This window comes from Sinocyclocheilus rhinocerous, unplaced genomic scaffold (assembly GCF_001515625.1).
Source record: "Sinocyclocheilus rhinocerous isolate Xijiao unplaced genomic scaffold, SAMN03320098_v1.1 scaffold3097, whole genome shotgun sequence".
Taxonomy (NCBI): domain Eukaryota; kingdom Metazoa; phylum Chordata; class Actinopteri; order Cypriniformes; family Cyprinidae; genus Sinocyclocheilus; species Sinocyclocheilus rhinocerous.
In genome coordinates, this window is record NW_015645546.1 from 163895 (window position 1) to 186928 (window position 23034).

Below are 23034 nucleotides of genomic sequence, written 5' to 3' on the forward strand. Positions count from 1 at the left end.
AAAGCTTCGATGTCATTTTCATTTTGTCTTTCCTGTAATGCCTGATAAAGTACCGTTTGTGAGTGCAGCACTTATTAGATTACAGCCGTTACCGGGGAAACCACTATATCTCCCGCTCCAACAGCGCCTCCTGCTGGCAGAGAATGAATTTGCATTTGCAAGTCTGTGGGAAACACTGGTGTCTGTCAGCAAACATAAACAAAAAGCATGCTTAATAACTGTTTTGAGAAGGTGCTTAAGTTTTGAGCCATGTATTATTACTCTGAATTAGGCTACTACTACTATTACTATCTTGTACCCTGCAATATTAATTTACTCAAACTCACTTTTATGAGATGAAGGAAAAAAAAAAAGAAAATCGGCCAAACATATCGGCCAAAAGAATCGGCATCATATATCGGCCATCGGCTGCCCTGATTTCTAAATATCGGCATCGGCATCGGCCAGTGAAAAACCCATATCGGTCGACCTCTAATGCAAACACACACAAATCTCTCAGAGTCGCACAGTTTGACACATAAAGGGTCTGAACGATTGCTGGTGGTCAAAAATACATGTGTTAGATTGTTTTTCCTGTTGCTATTCATTCTTCAGAAATTCTTCAGTATAAGTTTAAGCATGTTTGAAAACATGGATAGAGGAGAAATAGTGTTGTTTCTGCATGCGGTTCTGACAGGTGGTTTGTGTCCATTCGATTCACAAAGATCTGAACATATGGCAAAGGCACTGACCAGAAGTTGAACAGGTTTTCTCAAGCAGTGAATGTTACGGGCTGTAAAACGTCACGTTTATGTGTGTGTGTGTGTGTGTGTGTGTGTGTGTTATGTGTGCATATCTGCACATCTGTGTGTGTTTGAGGATAATAGATTTATAACTTACAGAACCAAGAACATTCCATATGAATTCTTTTTCTGCAGAGATTGCAAATGTTTAAAGAAACAGTTCATCCAAAAATGAAAACTGTCATTGCTTACCTGTTTCAAATCAAAATGACTTTCTGCCTAACACCAAAAGGAGATGTTAGGAAGAAATTTGTTAAAGGAATATAAAAAGAAAATTTACTTAGAAATGGATCCTCTGCATTGAATGGGTGCCGTCAGAATGAGAGTCCAAACAGCTGATAAAAACATCACAATATTCCACATGTAATCCACACCACTTTAGTCCATCAATTAATGTCTTGTGAAGTGAGAAGCTGCAAGTTTGTAAGAAAAAAATCCATCATTTAGACGTTTCTAACTTCAAACTGTTACTTCCAGCTAAAATACGAGTCCACTATCAATAATATTGCTTTCTAGTCTTGTCTGAATCAGGAGAGAAATATGCACAGATCAAGCACCCTCTACAAGTGAAAACATACCGAAACAGTTCTAAACAAATATGTTAGTGGATTGTGATATGAGAGGACAACAGGGCAACAGGGAATGGACTTTTTCAATGGAGGAAGCGTTATTATGGATTATGGATGCGTATTTTAGTCAGAAGTGATGGTTTAAAGTTAAAACGTCTTGATGGATATTTTCTTACAAACTTTGCAGCTTTTGGCTTCACAAGATGTTAATTAATGGACTGGAGTGGTGAGGATTACTTGTGGATTATTGTGATGTTTTTATCAGCTGTTTGGACTCTTATTCTGACGGCACCCATTCACTGCAGAGGATCCATTGGTGAGCAAGCGATGTAATGCTATATTTCAAACAAACTCATCTACATCTTGGATGGTCTGAAGGTACATTTTCTGCAAATTTTTGGTGAACTATTCCTTTAAATTTCAGTTTTGCTTCAATCTATGCAGTTTTTTTGGTTAGAAACACACTTCTAATTTTGTAATAATTACTGATGTGTGTTTTTTCGAGTTAATGTGGTGTGTTCTCGTGTGTTTGAATAGACGAAAATCAATTAAAAGATCGGCTGACTCTTTGTTTGTGGTTGTTCTGTTTGTGATGTCAGAGCTTTATGATCTATTGTTCTTTTTGACAGAATGTCTCTGTTGGTGAAACAAGTCTGTTGTAACACAATGGAAACGTGCCTGAACATCTAAATGACGACATCAAATTCCCGGCCAGTTTTCTGTCATAACCTCCAGACAACTCGCACTGTGCTAAACCAAAAAATACATTTAAATATCACACTCTCAACACAAACTGCGTCTAAAAGTTATTGTCCTGGAGAACAGAAGGATAAAATTTACTTTCTAAGATAAAACTGTATCTCTCCCAATAACAGTGGTTTGCTTTCAGATATGGGAGTACTGATCTGAACAGAGTGAGCATGTTAAAGTTTATTGCAGAATATAAAAAAAAACACTCAAGATTCCAGAGGTTATCAAAAAAAAAGCAATTTACTTTAAATTAATTTAAGATAATTATTACTAAAAGAATGATGAAAATGAAGGGGAAAAGAAATGAAAATAAAAAAAGATTCAAATGCATTCAAAAACAGAGAGCACACAAGACATTTAAATGAATAATGTAACAAAAAAAGGCCATGTCAGGAGGGTATTTCTTGTCAATAATTTAGTTTTTCATAAGCATTTTCACCCTCTCTCATCCTTTCAATTAAGGTTGGTTTTTGCTGCTTTATCTTCAATAAGTACATTATATTTCAAAGGTTTTCAATTAAAGGTGCAAAAGATCCAGTCTTTAACAGTCAAAGTCCTTGACAGTCAAAATCGTTACAGATGAGGTGTCTTCATCATTTGAGCCCAATTGTATATGAATGTTAAAAGGTAGGATCAGATGTTTTGACTGTATTAAAGCATAAAAATACCATAATATGTTTGCAGATATTAAGTTCACATACTTGTTTCTCTGAAAAACAACGCTACAGTCAGTTATTCTACTTTTGAAATGTTTGTTCTGTGTCGGAATGTCTGTTTTTGTTTTGGTCTGTGTGACTCGGCCCACTTCCAGTTTACCCAGTAGGATTTTGACACCTCTGGTTGCCAGTCTTTTGTGATTGGCTAACATTTTTGGATGTGGAATGAGTAGCAGTGGTGTTAACTATCGACGAGGTGTTGATACTGTATATAAACACTGTCGGTCAAATGATTATGAGGTGACGGTAGTCAGATGAATGGTTGGTTGCTAAATGAGCTGTTTTTGTACTACTGTATTGTCCCGAATATAAGACAATGTTTTTTTCTTGGAAATACATCTGAAAAAACGCGGTCGTCTTATATTCAGGGTCTAGACTTTGACATGTCAATAATACACCCACAACAATAGGTGGCGCCAAATACGCATAAAACGAGTGTGCCATGAAATACGTAATGTAATGCGTGTTGTAAAGATCGCGAGTAAAAACAAAAGAAAAAGAAAACCTTACAGCTGCACGAGTCGTGACTGTCACGTTACCCTGATGGGACCAAACTCCCTTTGTGATTTTAAAACGTAAGACAGTACCCAGATTTGAAGACTACAGTAAGATTTAACTTCTACTGTTAATAAGATTTTGGAAGGCTACTATTAGATGGATAGCCTAAATGTCCTAATTCAGATGGGCTACCAGTTTTTTTTATTTTTTTTTATGGTATATCAAAAAGTGTATATTTTTAAAATGTGATTGTTGGTACATTTTACCAGTTTTTACCATACTTTCAAAACAAAAATTAAAATAGGAAAAATATGCAATATGAAAATAATTGAAGACAAAATGTGTTTTACTGAGAAAAAACAAGATCTGGTTTTTAAAAAGCCTTTTTCCAAAAGGTACATCTGGAAAAAGGGGGTTCGTCTTATAATCAGGGTCGTCTTATATTCGGGCCAATACAGTAATTGTCTGTGTGGACTGGGACAGGAACTTCTGAATGTAAATATTAACATTAGAAGAGTGAGAAAAATCCTTTTTTTTTCATCATATGACCTCTAGTTTTTGCTGTTTTTTGGGGAGTGGGAGTTTGATTAGTTGGTTTTCAGTGTGTGTTACACTGAGTCTTCCTAATACGTGCCAGACTTCATGATGTGGTCGTGACCCCTGACCTCAGTGACCCCGCACACGGCTGGTAACACCCTCCTCCGAAACCAGTGTCTACGTCTCTGTGCAGGTGCGTGGCCTAAAGCAGGACCCCTGACAGAAGAAAATGCTGCCATTCCCAAAGGGTGTCTCTTTCAATCCTTAACCAGCAGGTCGGCCTCAGGTCATGAAAGGGGACATGACCTCTTAGTGAAGGAATGTGGTTCATCTCTATTTCCTTGTTGATGTTACAGTCTTGATGTAGGCGATTGGATGTGGAGGCTGGCGTTATGAATTACTGACCTGTCACTCATTTTAGTCACATTGTGGTTCAATATAATAGAAGTATTGGACATAGATTATATTTTAACATGTTAACAGTGTTGTCAAATTTGCAGGAGTGAAGGAAGCGTCACTCTTTCTCAACAGTAATCACATTATTGGAGAAACTGGATCCATACCATATTGTTTGTTGCCATCATTCACAAAATGTCCTTCTTCAGTACTTTAATCTATTTAGTGATGGTTAAACATTGGAAACACTTTAAAGTAACATGGTTGCCAATAATAACATGCATTAACTTTAGTTGTGAATTCTACTTGTAAAGCATTGTATTTCTACCTAAACTAGAACATATTGAGCAGATTTTGCTTGATGTGTCTTTCTTGAAGATTTATAAACCTTCTAAGTTGTCTAGTTTTTAAAATGAAAGACACTAGACATAAGACATGTAATGGTGTGATCACCTCCTGCAGCAGCTCCATTCACTGATTCATTATGTTTATTTCCTCCTCCAGCACTCATCGCTCAGCTCTTCTGGGGCCAATTTGTTGTGGTGAGGATTTTATTGAAATAATGTTTTGGGAAACATCTCCATGTGTTTGAGTGTGAGAGCTGGATATATGGGGTGTAATGGGGAGGTTTGTTAAACATCTGCACTGAAAGCTGAATGAATGGCGAAACCTCTCGCTGTGAGGCTGGTTGGCCTGTTGAAGGACACAATTTTCCAGCTATTTCGTTTTTCTGATTAACATAAAGTGGTTTGAGGCCAATCAATTGCCGAAACATCCGTCTTCATCTCATTGAGATGATTTTTGTCCACTGGAAAAAAGAAGTGGTTTTGTTTGACATGGGAAGAAAACTCTTACTGCTGTTAGAGCAGGAAACCTGATTCTTTTCTGCAAACTGGTTCTTTCGAACAGTTTCAATGAACTGGTTTAATTCACTAGTTCTTTTACGTAATCATGAGATGATGTAACATATACGCAATTCTGTTATCAAAAGCACCAAATAATGATGTGAAACTTGGATGTTTTACATATCGAAAGCATATGAAGTGAAATAAACTTCATTAGCTCAACTTTTTTTACACAATAAGAAACAATAAAAACTTTCGGTTACACTTTATTTTAAGGTGTTCTTGTTACAGTGTAATTATACATTTAAATACTGAGTACTGGTAATATTAGTTAACTACATGTACTTACTATAGGGTTAGGTGTAGGGTTTGGCTTAGGGTTACCTACATGTAATTATGCATAATTAATTGTTATTATAATAGTAAGTACATGTAATATGTGTAACAAGGACAGCTTAAAATAGTGTTACCTAACTTTCATTTCATTTCATTTCACTGTTCAACTCAAGGAAAAAAAAGTCACATCTTGGATGGCCTGAGGTTGAGTAAATTAACAGCAAATTTTAATTTTGGGTGAACTAAGGAGAACATTTGAATATAATTGGGGTTTAAGGACAATTCTCATTATTAGCTAGCTGCTTATTATCATGCATATTACTAGAATACTGGCTGTTTATTGGTACTTACTAAGCACATGTTAATGCCTGATTTTGCATGGCCATATTTTAGATCCCTTACTTCTACCCCATACCTAAACTTAATAAGTAGCCTACCTTACTAAGTATTAATAAGCAGCAAATTAGGAGTCTGAGGGAAAACTTTTAAGTAAATATGTGTTCCCTATTCTAAAGTGTTACCATAATTGGAAAAGCAGAATGTTTTTACTATATCTACAGGTTATATACACATGTGTACTTGTACTTTCTCATACCCAGAATGCACCAAACCCTTTAACATTATAAGCAACAGCGTGCTCATAGAGTAAAAAGATATGGAAACTGACAAACGGCCAATGTGATTTTCTGTTCTGTTTTCTGTTTTTTGCTTTCTGTTGAGCACTTTCCCATGAAAACTCAACTGGCGGTCCAGATTTCAGTAGCTTCAATTAAATAATCAAAAAGACATTATTGTCAAATCCTGTTAAAGTGAAGAACAGCTAAACGTGTCTTTGATTACACATATGATTTACTCATTGGCAGCAGACTGCCATGGGCAAACTCTCTTTTTATTATGACTATGTTAAGTTATTTTTAAGATGGAAAGATGGAAAAAGTATATTATGTTTTATTATGGCAATGAATTTCCAGCAATAAGCACTTGTTGAGACCTCATTTGACCTATGCAACAAGCTTGTGAGTCTTACCCCAGGCTGTTTCTACATACAAAAAAAGACTAGTAATAGACCTGAAATGTTATTTATTTATTTATTTTATAAAGTAGTTTTTTTTATACTTTTAGCAATAGTAATAGTGATGCTTAATTTAGCAAACAGTCCTGTCAATTGGTCATAATGCACCCTCATGCATACGGGTGAAGTTTCATAATTGGTTTGTATGAATATGTTCATGTGTCTCCAAATTGTAAACATTTGGAAACAATTGTCCAAATTGTTGCAAATCTTTAAACGATCTGCATCTGTAGTTCAGACTGTAATGTGTTTGTTCTCTCACTGTCAGATGTGAACGAGTGTGAAGAGACCAATGGAGGGTGTGAAGCTCTTTGCTGTAACACCATCGGCAGTTTCTACTGCAAGTGTCCCGCAGGTCAAGAGCTCAAAGAAGATGGCAAGGCCTGCCAGGGTGAGTCCCTTCCTCTCTCTCTCTCTCTCTGTTTCTCTGCAACTGATGCTTTTCAGCAGACCGATGCTGTCTGCAAAGATGGCGCTCTCACTAGAATACCAGTCAAACCAGTTGCATGTGGGTTCTATTTCCTGTTTGATCCATTCAGCTATGAAGATCAAAATTTACAACTTCCTACTTGGAGAAGTACAGAACGTCACCTGTAAACTCATGCAGTAATCTAGAACTCTGATTTTACTGAGATGCAGGACATTCACTATTATGCAAATAACCCTAGTAAAAAAATAATATATTCAAAATGCACTTATTTCATACTAAGTATAGTTCAAATCTATTAACATATTTACTGATTTAACATGATAGATAGATAGATACATAGATAGATAGATAGATAGATAGATAGATAGATGATAGAATATGTCATATTTAGTCTGTTAGTTAATGCCACAGTCTAAACATTGGTTAACTCGCATGACTGAAAATCCTCAAATACACTGAAGAATGCTGGAATTTGGTCAAAGTTTAACCCAGTTTCTCTGCTTGTATATAAACCTCTCTCATTGTGTGTATATAATGTGTTTGGCCACTGGTTCTTCATATCCATCTGAAAAATGCCACTGCGAGATTTATTCATCTTTCTGATGTTTCAGATATTTGTATTCATCCTACACATGGTTTAGATCTCGTAACTCTTTCATATTAACCCAAATCCTGCTTCACATATTTTATATGCATTTGAATGCCAGAATATAAAGGCTGCAGCGGTTTGGTTGAAACTCTGCCGGCTTCATGCACAGGTATATAATGTATATTTTATTTATGTAAATAAAAATTATTATCAGAAAAATATTGGACCACATAATACAGCAATTATCCAATCAGAATCAAGCAGTCTAGAGAGCCAAACTATTTTAATCCTTTTATATGACTTCATGGTAGATAAAATTAGAACAGTAGAATTAATACCACTCAAAATGATTACATTGGTGCATAAGTGTTGTGAAATACATGAGATGCAGACATAGGAGAGAGAGTGTCAGCTGAAGGGGTTTTAACAGGCAGGGAGGGAATAAAACCTGCTGTTTCAGTCCGTCCCTCTCAGACTGCTTGAACTTTCGTGAGACATTTTCTGCTTTTTCAATCATAGACACATAGTCAGGTATTTATGATTCAATATCTGGTAAATCATGACAGGCTGGTTCATGCTTTGTCTCTTGTGTATGGGGCTTAATTTTCATCCAGCTGATCTGGCCTATTATTCTGGCTATTGGAATCATTTGAGACACTGCCATAGGCCAAACTGTTTCCATGGATACAACCGATTCACTATGGGATACCAGATACCAGGTGAGAACATTTATTGGTCCATTTAAACTGAGGACTTCCACCTGAGATGTTCTGCATTAGTGTCTAGTAATAATTTCTGTATTGTTAAGAAATATAATGGAATAGGCGTTCCAAATATTTGTATTATTTATATGTATTAATTTCTACATGTATTATATATTATATTAGTTAACAATAACAAAACTGATATACATAGAGTGCTGGGTAAGTTACTCTAAAATGTATTAATTACTAGCTACTAATTATATATTTAACAGTGTAATTAGACTTCTGACCTAATTACTCTCTCTCTCAAAAGTATTGCATCATTACTTTCTAAATCCCACATCAACCTCGACCAGTTGAACAGTACAAGAATAGACATGAAACTGCTCTTTTAATTCTTTCAAATAAATAATATAAAATTGCCAGAGTATTTAAAAGGAGAAGGTTACATTAGAGACATACATTTTAACATGAGATGTAACGTTTTGATGTTAAATACACTATTGTTTTATGTAGAATTGTGTTATAGTCTATACAATATTTAATGCAGTTACATCAGAAGTAACTGTAATTAAATTGCATAAAAAATAAGAGCAATCCCTTAATTTTTCAAGGGAAAAGTAATTAAATTACAGTAATTAGTTACTTAGTAATGCATTACACCCAACACTGTATACATATTATCTTTGTCTCTTATGAAATTAAAGTACATATACATTCTGAAGAAAATGTGGCTGGTTCTTGCCACAACCTACCACCAAGTCTCTAAGATGTTTTGATTTCTCAATTAGTAAGAGCAAGCATCAATAATTATTTTCATGTTTAAAATGTCACAGTCGTCACTGTACTAAAACATCTTGTTAACAGTATAAGGTCGTCTGTCATCAGCGCAGAACACAGTCAGGAACTTCCTCCACTGACTCAGCGCACCGGTCGCCTCAAGCTACATCTATAAACGCTGTTTAGAGTTCCAGAGTATTCAATAGAAGCCAAACCAAATGCTTTCACCAGTGTGGGGAAACATTGCTTGGTAATTTAATTAAAACCCAAACCAAACAGCAATGTAGATGGAAAGTCAACTCTGGTGGAAAGTCTTTCCTGGCTGGAGACACTTTTCTGGCACAGGCATGAATCAGTGGCTCAGAATCAGCATGCATAGTTGAAGTATTACTGCAGCGTGTGGGTTACCTTGATTCAAGTGACGGATGAACCAGAACTAACCTTTGAAAAGCCAAGCCAGATATTGGAGTTCAGAGGGCTGCAGCAATTAAAACCCAAACCAAACAGCAATGTAGATGGAAAGTCAACTCTGGTGGAAAGTCTTCCTGGCTGGAGACACTTTTCTGGCACAGGCATGAATCAGTGGCTCAGAATCAGCATGCATAGTTGAAGTATTACTGCAGCGTGTGGGTTACCCTGATTCAAGTGACGGATGAACCAGAACTAACCTTTGAAAAGCCAAGCCAGATATTGGAGTTCAGAGGGCTGCAGCAATCAGCAAAATTGGTGAATGTTGTGTTTTGACAACTGCTGTCATTATAACCAGAATCTGGGGTGACTTGCTGAAAGATGCCACATCAGTAGGAAATTAAATGTCAAAAGAGACTTCAGAAAGTCAGCTCAGTTCCAGGTTTGTTTGATGTTCTTAGCATTGGAAAGAAAATCACGAATTGTTTCAAAAACGACAAGCAAATGGAAAGTTTTACATATCTCCCCAAAGATTCAGAAGAGATCTCAATTTTGTCTCAAACTATGCTCAGATTTGCTCTGGATATAGGATGCAGATGTGTAAATTTTCCTTATTTTGTTTAAATGTCATGTTCTTCCCATTTAGTACTGCCCTTCAGAAGCTACAGAAGATACTTACATGTTTCCCAGAAGACACAATAAGTACAGTTTAACCTGATCTTCAAATTTAGAAAGTCTTTACCCCCAGATCTTAATGCATTGTGTTTCCTTCTGGAGCATCAGTGTTTAAACCTTTGTGTAGGAGTTGCATATGAGTCCCTCAGCTACCGTCATTGTAAAAAGATGGATCTTAAAATCATACAGTCACAGCTGGGAAGGGTTCAAATATGCAAAAGAAGAAGAACAGTACAAACAGTGGCCTCATTGACAACCATAACAAAAAAATAAACAAAATTTTAAAAAAATTAAATGAACCAACCAACCAACGAACCAACCAACCAACGTAATTAGAAATCCTTTCGGTATAATAATTAACATTTTGCAGATTCTGCAAGGTATATGGAAACTTAAAAGTAAAATGTTTTCTCAAATTCTCATTAAAATAGTTTTTTTTTAAATATATTTTTATTTAAATCGGGACAACCATAACAAAAAAATAAACAAAATTTTAAAAAAATTAAACGAACCAACCAACCAACGAACCAACCAAACCAACCAACCAACGTAATTAGAAATCCTTTCGGTATAATAATTAACATTTTGCAGATTCTGCAAGGTGTATGGAAACTTAAAAGTAAAATGTTTTCTCAAATTCTCATTAAAATAGTTTTTTTTTAAATATATTTTTATTTAAATCGGCATACTATCATGAAATACTTACATTTTAATTTGTATTTCATATTTTCTTGCTGTTACACCCAGCACAATTGGTGAGAAAATGTGTTAAGTTGTCTTTCAAATAATGACACAATGCAAATAAATCATTGGCCTATTTAAATGTGTGCAACAAAGTTTAAACAAATATTTTCATGCTTTGCAGGAAGCTTGTGATTATTGAGGCCTCCTGGCATCTCAGTCAGTAATTAAGATTCCACGTAGGTAAACAACCGGCTGGTTCCCATTACCAATTGACTTTATGTACTGTTTAGTGCGAGCTATCCTATAGTGCCATGAATACTCGCATAGACTCAAAATTGAGCTCAGCTGGTGAAGTATATAACAAGATTGTTACCAGATTTAAATAACTTCTTTAGTCAAACTTCAACTAAAGATGTTTTGTGCAACCTTGATTTGACCAAACTTGCACATGAATCTTTGTAAAGGAAAATTGTATATTCCATTTGGCTCCTATTAGAGAATTACAGCTATTAATGGAAAACCGGCCAATGAAAATATCTCCTGTGGTGATGTCATGAGGTGACAGAAACACAAAGCTGGTCATTAGTATATTAGAGGTCAAAGGTCGCTCGAACACAAGTTCATTTTGGAGTCAGTGGCGCTTGCGTTGGCGGCGTTTCGCAGGTTTTGTTTGGAGAGAAAGCAGTGTACATGCTAAAGAGACCTGCTGTGAGATCGTATGGATGTAGACGGTCGTAACTGAGTGATTTTTAGGATTTTTTCCTCTTAGCAGGAGAGGACACCCTCAGGAGCGGCCTGCCAATCTGCTCGTGATCTTTACGGTCAAATCAACAAGAGTCGACTGCCTGTGCGTTTGAATTTCATGTTTGCTTACTCTGAATCAAGCAGCAAAAATGTGGCAGAAACTTATTTCTGAACTGTGACTTAAAGTGCTGGGAAGCTTCTTTGAAACCAATTTCTCGCGATAAAAGCTATTCATTCATTAAAGTACTGTAAGTAAATGTTGCTTGTGTCTTGAGAAATTATAAATATTAATTTATTTGCATATTTATTTAAAAGGGACCTACTATGCAAAATTCATGGTTGTATTGTTTTTAAACATAATTATATATGTCAGCAGTGTGTGTACACAACCACCCTGTTGTGGTAAAAATCCATCCACTACGTTTCCTTTAAAAAAATATTTATTTTCAAATATAGTATATTTACATTTAGGTGGGAACAATGTGAACAGATGAATTTACACTAACAACTACACTGTAATTTTTTTTTTCAAAGTTGGGTTAAAAAGATTAATGGAGTATATTTTATAAGAAAGTACTATTTTAGTCTTTCTACTTAATAATTGTGTTTAATTCAATCTGTTACTTTCCGTTTTTTGTAAATATTTGTGAAATTTACTAGCAATATCTGAGCGAAAATGCTAGTAAATCCTACACCAGTTTTTTTTCCAATAATTACAAAGAAATGGTAAATAATGCATTGAATTAAATACGAAAGTTTGTAGCATGAAGATTTTCTTGTAAAAAATATTCCAATAATCTTTTTATTATTTTTTAGAACATTGAAAGTTCCTTTTTCAATGTAAAACAAAATGTTTAAGTGTAATAAAATCTGTGTTCAAAGTTCACATCCAATTCACAGTGATGAATCAAAGCATCTAATTAAATATTTTGAAACATAAGAGATGACATATCAATGATTCAAATGAGTCAGTGAACATTTTCTTTTTAACTGGTCTGTCTGTCTATCTATCTATCTATCTGTCTGTCTGTCTGTCTATCTATCTATCTATCTATCTATCTATCTATCTATCTATCTATCTATCTATCTATCTATCTATCTATCTATCTATCTATCTATCTATCTATCTATCTATCTATCTATCTATCTATCTATCTATCTATCTATCTATCTATCTATCTATCTATCTATCTATCTATCTATCTATCTATCTATCTATCTATCTATCTATCTATCTATCTATCTATCTATCTATCTGTCTGTCTGTCTGTCTATCTATCTATCTATCTATCTGTCTATCTGTCTGTCTGTCTGTCTGTCTGTCTCCATAGGAAAGGAAGGGAAAGCAAAAAGGAAATTGGTTCTGTGATAGTGTCAGATGGTCATAAAAATGTAGTTTATGACCATCGGACACTATCACAGGACCAATTTCCTTTTTGCTTTCCCTCCCTTTCCTTTGTTTTCACTCATGAAGTCAAGCGACATGGGAGGACACTTCAGTTTCGGGACAGCAGCTGTGGCAGTGCAGCATGTCTGTCTTAAAGCTGATCTCAGAGCAGTAACAGTGTCTTTCTCAACAGGCCGTGACTCTATTAGCTCTGATCTCAGTGGGCAGTGTAGCTTTAAAAGCAACAAAACTGTTTGAACCTACAACATTTCAGTGAACCGTGAATGTACTTGTTTTCTCTTTCTGTGGTTTGTTCTTTATCTTGATGGTAAGCATGTAAAACAAATGGCCACTTCTCTTTGTTTATTTGTAATCTCACAGCTTTAGTCTATACAAAAATAGTTTGGTTATTTATTTACTCCTGATGTCAGACGTTTTTCCCAGGCAAGCAGATTCTGTTTTGAATTTGGACCAACTGATTTTGTGTGCAGAAATTAGAGGTGAATTAAAGATGTACAGGTACCAGGCCTTAACTGAATCTGATGAATGTTTCATAACACAGTATTAAATTGTCTTTATATGTTCTTCCGTAGATATTGACGAATGCCAGGTGCATAACGGCGGCTGCCAGCACAAGTGTGTGAACACCAGGGGTTCATATCACTGCCAGTGTAACGCTGGATCTCGACTGCACGTTGACGGACGCACATGCATCGGTAAAACAGCCAGACCTGCCCAGGCTCATGTTTCACCACAAAATCAAAGGACATCAGATCTGGTGTAAAGGAAATTAAGCCTGTTTTTAGGACCATTAACATGTGAACATGTAACATGTGAATTACTGTGTGTCAACTATCATTCTATCCATCCATCTATCCATCCACCCATCATCCATCCATTGTTCTTTCATTGTTCTATTGTACTATCCATTATCCATCCATCTATCCATTGCTCTATTGTTCCATCCATCCATTCGGCCATCGCTCTTTTGTTCCATCCATCCATCTATTGCTCTATTGTTCCATCCATCCATCCATTCATTCCTTGCTTTATCGTTCCATCCATCTATTGCTCTGTCATTCCAGCCATCCATCCATCCATCCATTCATTCCTTGCTTTATCGTTCCATCCATCTATTGCTCTGTCATTCCATCCATCCATCCATCCATCCATCCATCTGTCAGTCCGTCAACGCTTTATAATTCCATCCATCCATTGCTTTATTGTTCCATCCATCCATCCATTGCTCTATCGTTCCATCCATCCGTCCATCCATCCATCTATTGCTCTATCCTTCCATCCATCCATCGGTCTATTGCTCTATCGTTCCATCCGTCCATCACTTTATTATTCCATCCATCCATTGCTTTATCGCTCCATCATCCATTCGTCCATCGCTCTATCCTTCCATCCATCCATCCATCCATCACTTTATCATTCCATCCATCCATTCATTGCTTTATCGTTCCATCCATCCATCACTCTAACGTTCCATCCATCCATCCATCCATTGCTCTATCATTCCATCCATGTGTCTAATGCTCTATCGTTCCATCCACCCATTCATCAGTCTGCCATTGCTTTACAATTCCATCCATCCATTGTTTTATCGTTCCATCCATCCATCCATCCGTTGCTCTATCATTCTGTCCATCGCTCTATCGCTCCATCCCTCTATTGTTCCATCCATCCATTCGTCCATCATTTTATCATTCCATCCATCCGTCCATCGCTTTATCATTCCATCCATCCATCCATTTCTTTATCGTTCCATCCATCCATTCGTCCATCACTCTATTGTTCCATTCATTGCTTTATCGTTCCATCCATCCATCCATCGCTCTATCGTTCTATCCACCCACCCATCTATCTATCCATAATTTCATTGGCAAAACAAGTTCATTTAGATGTTACCATCTGAAAAAAAAATCATTTTGATTTAACTGACATAATGTATTGTACAGTGCAGTCCTCCTTTAAAGGTACAAAGTGAGAGAAAGAGAGAATGACGGACAGCTAATCAGACACACAGAGGATGGAAGTGGAGAATACTATTACAGAATAAACTGCATTCATGGCATGAATCTATCTGCTTTATATGTGCCTATAGAGACTGATTTATAATTGAGAAGTTTAAAGTGATTTTCGCTGAGTTCCTTCATTCATGTTTTGGTTGGTTGAGTCATTGATGTTTCTGCAGCAGGAGTCGTTTGAACTCGGGGTCTGCTAGAGTCAAACACTTCACGAAGAGTCTTTCCTTTATTATGACTTGTTTGATCTTTAAATTGAACAATAACAGCCCAGTATTGTCTTCTCATAGCGTCTCCACCTGTGTGTCTTTCTGTCTGTCTGCGTGTTTAGCCATCCACTCCTGTAGCGTTGGGAACGGTGGCTGCGAGCATTTCTGCGTCCAGCAGACGGCAGGTCATTTCCAGTGCCGCTGCCGACCCGGTTACAGACTCGACGTGGACGGGAAACATTGCAAATGTGAGTAAGACCAAGCTGATATTCAACTGCAGGACTTTCTCATGAACATTACCTATTTATGATAGTAGCATGAACTTGAAGACATATTTACAATCACAGTTGTTGACAGTGGGATTTAAGCTAAATTAAAATGCAAAGCACAGGTGGAGACAGACTGAATGTGTTACAAGCAAATGAGACGTGTTTATTTTATACTGCTTTGTTATTATGGAACCTCTTCCAATTAAAACCAACAAATAAATGTTTTTTAAAAGAATAGTTGTGTAAAAAGAAATGGTGTGTATTCCTTTAAAAAGCATTTATTTGTCATGTTCAAAGCACACTTTTAATTTTCTAGTGGAACACACACGGTGAAGTTAGGCAAAGTTGTTCTGCTTCTCTTTCCATAAAACAAACATAGTGGCTTTGAAGCTTCATAATGGACAAAGCACCATAAAAGTAGTCAAAATTGCATTACAGTTTGTATGAGAATGATGTGAAATTTGTTTAACAGTACACATTTTTTTTTCTGTGGAACACAAACATAGTAGTTAAGCAAAGTTTTCATCCCTTTTCCTTCAATACAACACACATAGGGGCTATGAAGCTCCAAAATAGACAAAACCATAAAAATAGTCATAATTCTGTTACAGGTTTTGGAAAGCCATACTAATTATAGTTATTGGTTACTACAAATGCTCCAAGTTTAACACCAATTATGTCAAACTCCATTAGTAGGATTGAATGAATTTTTGCAGTGAAAAACAACTTTTGAAACAAGAAATGTTGGCGAGAACAAAGCTATTATATAACTTGAGAAAACTTCATTCAGCATAAAGTCATTCAGGTTTGTGTCAATATAAGGGAAAGTAAATTATGTTTTAATAGTTTAATTTCTTTCACTAGCAATGAATACAGATAAAATTTGACTGTATTGATCTCCACACACAGATATGAATGTGTTTGCTCTGATGAACAGGTCATAGTGGAGCTGTTTGCTGTAAGGTTGAAGCGTTTGTCAAACATCATGGACACGTAATGCATGATAACTTCTATTCCCAGATGCATGTAAGTGTCCTAATGACAGCGAATTAAACTGAGGTTTAACTCTACAAGTAATATAAAGCATTCTTTTTAATGTCTTATTGTTCAAATGTATTTCAAGCCAAGCGTTTTCATCCTTTGAAGTTCTAAAGAATCACAAAAACTACCTGAGAAGATTTAATGGAAATATGATTTTGGTCTTTGGGATGATGTTGGCCTTTGATTCACTTGATGACATAATATCACAAACTGGTGACTTCAGCAGGGACATGTCTTTGTGTCTCGTCTCGGAGGTCATCTGGAGTTGAACACAGATATGTCTTTCTCTGATGAAGGATCATGATTGCAGAATCATTTCTGCCATTCTGTTTCTGTAAAAGTGTAATTGTTGGCTGCAGACAGATCGTTTCACTGCAGCTGTTGGACGGACAGAAACATGTTAAACACAGAGTGTGTGAGAGGAGTTATTCAGAGCAGCTGGATGAGGATGATGGGACATTTGTGTTACAAATATGATAAATAATCTAACAAAAACATGTCCAGGTCACCCCTAATAATAATAATAATAATAATAATAATAATTACATAAATAAAATAAAATAAGAGAAAGAAAAAAGTAAGAAAAAGTGTTTTTATTTCACATTTCTTCCCAACATAATATAGGTATGTATGAAAGCCATTGTATTACTACAAAAGAAAATTGTCATGATGCAAATTGCATTGCATATCGGTCCTAAAAATACATTATATACATGTGTGTGTGTATATATATATATATAATTGACAATGTTGTTTTCTTGTCTTTAAAACTTTCTATAAAATAATTGCAATGCAAAACAAACAAACAAATAAAAAGAAAATGAAAAAATTATGCAAAATAATTTTTAATTTCTCTTTTTTGAGTTTGGGGTGAAATATGAGGGGTTTTTTTTCAGGTTCTGTGAGATTAACCCTCTTAGTGCCAACAACCTAAAAATGGCATTAATAGTAAAGCTGTAACACAGTCGGTTCTTGTGTTATCAGCGGAGAATCGGTGTATGGAGCGAAACGGCAGTTGTTCTCAGGAATGCCGCAGGGATGGAGATCAGGCCCGCTGTGGATGTCGTCCAGGTTATCAACTGGCTGAAGATGGCAAGACCTGTGAAGGTAAAATGTACCTGGGATTAGGGCTGCACGATAAATCGCATGCGATATTTAATGCGCATCTTGTCAGTGTCAAGTTCATATATGATCGTGTCAGTGAACAACGGCTCTGTGTAGTAAATGCTGCTCCGTGTGAAAGCACGCACGTGATAGAGATTTACCACTGATTACAGAACCGGCTTTACTGACAAGATGCGCATTAAATATCGCATGCGATTTAGCATGCAACCCTAACTGGGATGGTGAGCTATATTTAGTGTGTATTATAGAGTTTGTGTCAGATGCTTATAGAATAGAAAACTTACATGTCATTAATGGTCATCATGTCTTCATGCTCAAGTGATCTTTAAAGTGTAGCATATGTGTTTGTATGCGTGTTGTCTTTGCATCAGACATTGACGAGTGTCAGACGGGCCAGGCGGACTGCGCTCACGGTTGTCGTAACACCAGGGGATCTTTCATGTGTGTGTGTCCCACTGCCTATGAGCTGGGTGTTGATGGCAAGCAGTGCTATCGTGAGTATGATCTGAGACTGGACAGACCCTGTCAAATCGCATGCAACACGTCTCACATACATGTGCTCAAAACAAGAAAAGGCCATTAAATCATTTGTTTCTCATCATCTGTGGTGTAAATTATAGAATAGAATGAATTATATACATATATATATATATATGCAAATATAATATGTGTGGCATGAAGTGGTCAGGAGTTTGAAAATGACCAATAATAAGAGAAATCCTACAGTCGACTACGCCACCCGGAATACACCGGGACATAACAGCCCTAAGCAAAGGGACACAGGTTCGTTGCCAAAGGCAGGGTGATATAAAGACAAAATAATAGATATAAACAAAAATCACTATTAACATACAATTAATAAAAACACATACAACACTTCACACAAGGTCTCAATACATCACACGTCTTTACCAGTAACTTATAAAACAAGTACAATACAATAAGAGAAAATAAAGGGGGAGGTGGCCAGCAAAGACCCTCAGATTTCTACCCCACACTCAATACCCATGACACACACTCGTGAAAAATCAAAGTCAGTTACTTGAGGTTCGTTAGGCTTCAGTTAAGATCATTGGAAACCCCTGGACGTGCAATCAAACCAAGAAAACAGTACAATGCTGCAATACACATGGTCGCTCACCACGCAGGATTACAGCTACTTGCAGGCCCATATCTGAAAACTGGCCAACAGCCAGCACACGACAGACAGGAGGATAACCCAACTGCTAGCACTCATTCAAAGTGCCACATGTCACAAAGGGGCGGTACCAAGGATGATGCATCCCAAGCAACCAAACACTTCCCCCTTTTATATGCACAACACAGGCACTAATTGGCTCATGAAACTTACCCAACTGACCAATCATGATAAAGTACAAACACTGATAGGTTCACCTGTTGGGTAACGCCAGCCAATCGTACTGGGTCTATACCTCACTCTGCTACATATGCACACAAATGTGTGGGTGTATATGTGCGAGTGTATATATGCTGTTGAATGGTGTAAAATAACCACATCAAACTGGAGACGTGCACTCCAGCTTCACTTCTGCGACAGGCGCTAGTCAAACGAACACGGGAACGGTATTGTGCTTGTAGAGCGTGCTCTTAAATTGCACGCACAAATGCGCGAGAGCACACTGTAGCCTGTATCATTTCATATCAACGTGCGAAAGAAACTACGAGCATGCAATGTCCTAGTTATGTCGTCAGTTAAGTCCTGAAGTTACCAAAAAGGCGACTAAAGCTGCCTTAAAACTATGCATGCATGTAAGTATTTGTTTTAGGAGTTACATTTAAGAACGTCTCTGAAATGGTTTTCTAAACTGTCCTGGAGCAGCCCAGCACTGTCTCCCTCATCTAACACACCCGATTCAACTCGTCAGTTCAGAGAAAATCAAAGTCGTAAGTCTAAACAAGTTGTGTTCCAAATTTGAGGTTGATACCTCAAAAATTTTTCAAAAAGCTTTCAGTAGGATTTTCTTTGGGAGCAGTACCAAATGTTTCCACTATATGAAATTAGTTTCCCATTCATTTCCAATGCTGTGTGTGGGTGTGTTTTCACTCTCAGGTATCGAGATGGAGATTGTAAACAGCTGTGATCATAATAACGGTGGATGTTCTTATCACTGCGAACATTCAACCAGTGGACCTGTATGCAGCTGTAACCAAGGATACCAGCTGGACGTCGACCACAAGACCTGCATCGGTAAAGAAAACTAATGTGACCATTTCCTGTTTTAGTCACAGTAAGCATGTGAGGTAAAGGTGTGTGTGTTCTCGTCTGTCAGATATAAACGAGTGTGTAGATGGCAGCTCGTGTTGTGAGCACGACTGCACAAACTATCCTGGAGGTTACGAGTGTTACTGTACAGCTGGATATCGACTGAACGCTGATGGATGCAGCTGTGATGGTACGACATTCACAGAGAGAAAAAAAAACATTTACAGTGATTTAGGAATCTAGATCCAGACGTGTGTGATTACAGATATAGACGAGTGTTTGGCTGCAAATGGAGGATGTGATCACACGTGTCAGAACAGCGCCGGCTCCTTCCAGTGCTCCTGTAGACGCGGCTATCGTCTCGATGAGGACAGACACTCATGTATATGTGAGTTTTCAGCCTGTCATGAACCTCCTTTCTTTTCATAATTATTTTTAATATCAACAATAAATGAATTTTGAGCTCATTGAAATAAAACATTGCAGAGAAAACTGTATATGAGAGATTCATCACATAAAAATATTATATTATATTATATTATATTATATTATATTATATTAATACATCAAATAGGTGAAATATTCTGCCAGCTAGAATGATTTTGAAAAATAAATGTATCAAAAACAATCATTCAAGTTTTAAATTATATATTTTTCGATAATTAGTGTATAGTATGTTTTTAATGTAAAGGTCTGTTCTGGTAAAGTGGGTGTTAACTGACTCATTGTTGGGAAGTGATTTAATGTAAAAACTTAATTTAGTTTAATCAAGGTCATGATAACTGCATTTTGCAAGGATGTGATCAGATCAGATCTTCATTCCTTGACATATTTTAACATAGATAACATGATTTAATTTGACTGTAGTTTTCAAGATTTTAAGTCGTAAAACACCAAAAATTAAAGATTTTCACAGAAATTGCAGATATTCAGATATAGTTTCTGTAATGTAACATTGTTGAAGTCCATATAGTACATTTTAAGCAAACATAAAGGCTAATTAAAGTAAATGTGTGTGTGTGTCAGTGCCGGATAGGGTTGAAACGATTAGTCAACATTATCAACAACTTCGACAATAAAAAAACTGTTGACAAATATTTTTGTTGTCGAATAGTTGCTTGATATCATTTGACCTAATGTAAGTGCCTGCAATAACAGAGTTTGACCAGAAATCCATTTCAAATAAGCTCTTTGCTGATTGGCTTGTGCTACAAAGCTCCATGCAAATTTCCTGCTCAAGTTGAAATTCATCGATTTAGGTGAATGTGCTGTGCGCTTTCTTCTCAATAACAAAATAAAATAAACATGCAATAAAAATGCCAGCGGTGAGAAAACAACAGTTAAGAAAGCATCTTATCATAGCGATCATGGATATGTTTGTATGTATGCTTTATACAGTAGATTGCTTTAAAGCAAGCAGTTTACAGTAATAAACATGAAAAAACAGTGTCAGTCTCGTTTTAAGTTAGAATTAATACTTGATTTAAATTAAGCTTGATCTAGCTTAGGACTGTTTTGAATGATGATCATAACACTATCAGGTATTTTAAGAGAGATAATGTTGTGAATAAAATGGTTTATCCAAAAATAAAATGTCTCATCATTTACCTTCATTTTATTCCATATCCAGATGACCTACAAAAGGAGTTGTTAGGCAAAATGATGTGTCAGTCAGTTACTATTACATTCAATTAATTAAATGGTGAATAAGAACGTATCTCTGCCCTCTCATTTTATGTGCCAAATATATTTATTTGTATTGTAAAAAATAATGGTATAATAATTGCAGTAGTATAATAATAATATAATTGTTTGACATTTTCAAAAGCTGAAGTGATTTAGAATGTGCATAGCTTAATTTTTTAACTAATTGCAAAAGCTGAATAATCAATCAAAGCGTACTGATTATTCTGTGAAATTATTGTTGATTAATTGTGCTAATAATCGTTAGATTAATTGATTATCAAAATAATGGTTTGTTGGCATAGTGCTGAAGGAGTCGGTGGAGGCGTTGAGCAGTGGTCAGGTGGTGGACAGACCCCGACCTCAGCTCGCTATTCTGCAGGACTATGAGAAAATCCTGGAGCAATACGACGACTATGAGGACGACACGGGAGAACTGCACGCTGAGAGCACCTTAACTGAGAAATTCAGTAAGAAGCAAAGTTTGTTTTTTTCTTGTCTTTTTTTGTTTCTTTTAAATATATCTGTATATATATATTTTTTTTATTAATTTTTTTAAATAGTTTTAGCTTCTTTGATGTTTCTTTAGTTTTAGTTTTTTTTACTAGTTAAACTAAGTGAAAATTAGAAATGTTGCTTTGGCAACTAGGTGAAATAAATTTAAAAAATCACTTAACTCAGTACTTAAAGGGGTCATATGATGCTTTTTTAAAGATCATTATTTGGTGTATTTGGTGTAACAGAATTTATTATTATTATTATTATTATTATAATTATTATTAATAATAATAATTTAGTATTTAGACTAAATGAAAATGAGAATTGTTGCTTTGGCAGCTTCAGTTAAGATTTTTTTTAATATAAATTTTTTGTTTTAGTTTCTTTCGTGTTTCTTAACTAGCTGGAATAACTAAAAATTTAATAAAATTCACTTAACATTAATTTTTATTTATTAGTTTTAGTTTCTTTGATGTTTATTTAGTTTTAGTTATTTTAGTAGTTAAAATAAATGAAAATGAGAAGTGTTGCTTTGGCAGCTAGCTGAAAAAAAAAATCAGTTATAATATATTCAAGGTATCTTGGAGAGGTGAGGTGTCCAAGTCGCAACATCTAACTACTGGGGTGCCTCAGGGCTCAGTTCTTGGACCACTTCTCTTCTCTGTCTACATGGCAACTCTAGGTTCTGTCATTCAGAAACATGGCTTTTCATATCACTGCTATGCTGATGACACTCAACTCTACCTCTCATTCCATCCTGATGAGCCGACGATAGCTGCTCACATCTCAGCTTGTCTAACAGACATTTCTCGCTGGATGAAGAACCATTACCTTCAACTCAACCTTGCCAAGGCAGATGTGGTTTCAACAAATCCATCACTTCATCAATTTCGTTACTATAGTAGAATAAAACATCATCAGTGGTAAACAAAAAGAGCATGATAAATCACACTTTAGCAGTTGTATTTTTTATGTCGCAGCAACTGTTGCCACAAGCACAAATCCAGACTCTCCGTCTTCTAGTTTCCCTCACAGGTACATCGCAAGCCCCAT

General features: G+C 36.1%; 1 protein-coding gene across 1 annotated transcript in view; it reads left to right on the forward strand.

Annotated features, from left to right (window-relative positions):
* The window catches only part of LOC107706546 (multiple epidermal growth factor-like domains protein 6), a 74538-nt gene that overhangs the window by 34382 nt on the left and 17122 nt on the right, over nt 1-23034 (forward strand). Inside the window, 9 exon segments of the mRNA XM_016510293.1 lie at nt 6770-6892; nt 13496-13618; nt 15264-15389; nt 17436-17558; nt 17948-18070; nt 19648-19785; nt 19868-19990; nt 20066-20188; nt 21789-21953. Of these exon segments, the coding sequence (XP_016365779.1) occupies nt 6770-6892; nt 13496-13618; nt 15264-15389; nt 17436-17558; nt 17948-18070; nt 19648-19785; nt 19868-19990; nt 20066-20188; nt 21789-21953 (1167 nt within the window).